Below are 2282 nucleotides of genomic sequence, written 5' to 3' on the forward strand. Positions count from 1 at the left end.
AGTTCTTCTCGCAATAATTGATCGGGTGGTGAGGCCAACTATCCGGTTTAGTTATTCTTAGTTATTCAGAACACCACCATGGTTGTCGTTATGTGTCGGGTATAAGTGTTAGACCACATGCACCAGGCTTGCTTTTCGGTCATCAATTTTGTCGTTGCGATAGTGCTTCGAGGTAGTACTGCCACCTTCAAGTAATCCTAAGTGACGCCTCGAATTAACTCTTTTGTTGGTTCGTACTTAAGTAGTTCTGTACAGACACCATTGAATTTGCTTTTTCGTTGGCCGCCTTAACGTATTTGGAGATGGCATGGGACTTGGTCGACTACTTTTAGCTTTAGCAGCAATTTCATTATAATCGGACTCTTGGTTGTCGTTCCAACGAACAGAACAGGCGAAGAGCAGTCAGTACTCTTCGTTCAGGTAGTCAACGATCAGAATACCATGCTGACAACTCACCAAACGGTGAATCGAATTATTTCACTACCGTATGATACTAATCACTAGCAGAAACCACCACATACCACATTTTGTTGAGTGTGCTAGGTGATATACTATTTCAAAGAAAGCGAAAGTGAGGGACCCAACGGACTCATCAACACCGGATTTAAATGCGGTTTTCGCCCCCTGGTCGGATCAGGTACAAAGAATCATGACAACGTGTGTACCATAATTGGGGTACATTGAATATTTTCGGATTTCCTCTAGATAGCGATGATATCTTTATTAAAAGGATCATGTATCGAAATTACGATATTCTTATTCAAAGGAATTTCACCTTTTACCATGTCGTCAACTGAGGAACAGAAGCGGCAGGCGTCGCTGGACAAGCGCCGGCGCCGCAACCGGGAGGCGATGCAGCGGGCCCGGCAGCGGGATAAGGACCACATGGAGTCGCTGCGTCTCGAGGCCCAGCGCCTGGAAGACACGCACCGGAAGCTGCTGAGTCAAGTGGACCAATCATTATCACAAATTTTCGTCTCAGAATCTCGGAATGATCGCACTGCGGACCTCCAGAGACAGTTAGAGGACGCTCGAGAGCAAGCTAACAAGCTAATGACACAAAACAGGGCCTTCCAGGTGCAGCTGCGAGACAGAGTTAAGGGGGAAGACCGAATGGAAGGATTACTTAAGGAAATGGCCAGAGATCAGCAGATCCAGGAGCGCGTATACAAACAATTGTGTCAAGAAAACCCTGTCGATGTTGGGATCAAACCGAAATTTACACTGGAAAGAGCAACAAAAGTAATACTGACATCGAGACAACAGAGGGCATTGGTGGATAGAGTGGGGTTTGCAGATATACAACGTGTCTATTTGTTCGGATGGACGACGTTGCATCGCTTCCAGGACAATAATTTATATTATTCGTTCAAGAAAACCTTTAAGAACCGATCAGCAACGCAGATGGCGGATCGCAATTGGGAGAATGAGATCAAATTTGTGACGTACCGAAGTGCGTCGGAAGCTGCGACCCAACAGTTCCATGTGAGAATACTGTAGATCGAAAATTATTATTATTTTTTTTTTTTTTGGGGGGGGGGTTCTAATTTATTTGTCTATTGACAGGTTGTACAGAAATTTAATGATGAAACCTATTTAATCGCCCGAGAGAAGCAAGATCCTGATCATGAAGGCAAAGTTGTGCGTCTATTGTACCTACGTTTTCGTCTTCTGGAGGCGAATGGCAGCTACGCTGTCGTGACGCAGAGTGTTCCACAGGAAGCTTCGTTTAGTACTGGGACGTTGGGGAAGATATGGGCCAACGATGCGTGTATGTGGAACCATTTTATTCCAGTTATGGATGAGAAAGGCGAGGAGCATTGCGAGATTCATTTGACTGGGAGTTCGTCTGTTGGAGACCCACGGAGTGTGCGTACTAATGTGCTTGAAACTGTGATGGGGTTGTTACGCTGGGAAAACATTAATGTTGGCCCTACCCTGTCCCTGACTCAAGCATTCCAACCAGATCGGGAGGTATGAGCATTTCGTGCAACGGTACGGGGCCGATGGTTCGTAGATTCCGACCCAGTGAATGAGATAAAATTGAGATATTTCATATCTCAGTATTTTGAAATATCTGTGTAGAATGCTATGATTGTTTCTCTTTTTTCTTTACAATAGGAGGAAGTTTAATTTTATTTTGCACCTGCATTAATATTCTAACACACCAACAAACAACATCTTGACACAATGGAACACTGTTTCGTCGAAACCACTGCAGTATATGATAAACCCACGCCCATTGAAGCGCATTCTTTTAAAGAGCGCAATGTAATCCATGG

At 44.6% G+C, this 2282-nt stretch overlaps 1 protein-coding gene across 1 annotated transcript; it reads left to right on the top strand.

Annotated features, from left to right (window-relative positions):
• Positions 1–747: 747 nt before the first annotated feature.
• Positions 748–2088, top strand: PPTG_15362 (hypothetical protein). The gene is made up of 2 exons (XM_008912419.1): positions 748–1485; positions 1567–2088. Exons 1-2 carry the CDS (start codon positions 784–786, stop codon positions 1978–1980), a joined length of 1116 nt encoding a protein of 371 aa, XP_008910667.1. The 5' UTR covers positions 748–783; the 3' UTR covers positions 1981–2088.
• Positions 2089–2282: the final 194 nt, after the last annotated feature.

Source organism: Phytophthora parasitica, assembly GCF_000247585.1.
Source record: "Phytophthora parasitica INRA-310 unplaced genomic scaffold supercont2.47, whole genome shotgun sequence".
Classification (NCBI taxonomy): domain Eukaryota; phylum Oomycota; class Peronosporomycetes; order Peronosporales; family Peronosporaceae; genus Phytophthora; species Phytophthora nicotianae.

Coding starts and splice junctions, on each gene's coding strand:
- PPTG_15362 (XM_008912419.1), top strand. CDS start 784: ATGTCGTCAACTGAGGAACAGAAGCGGCAGGCGTCGCTGGACAAGCGC. Junction 1,486..1,566: donor CTGCGACCCAACAGTTCCAT/GTGAGAATACTG, acceptor GTCTATTGACAG/GTTGTACAGAAATTTAATGA.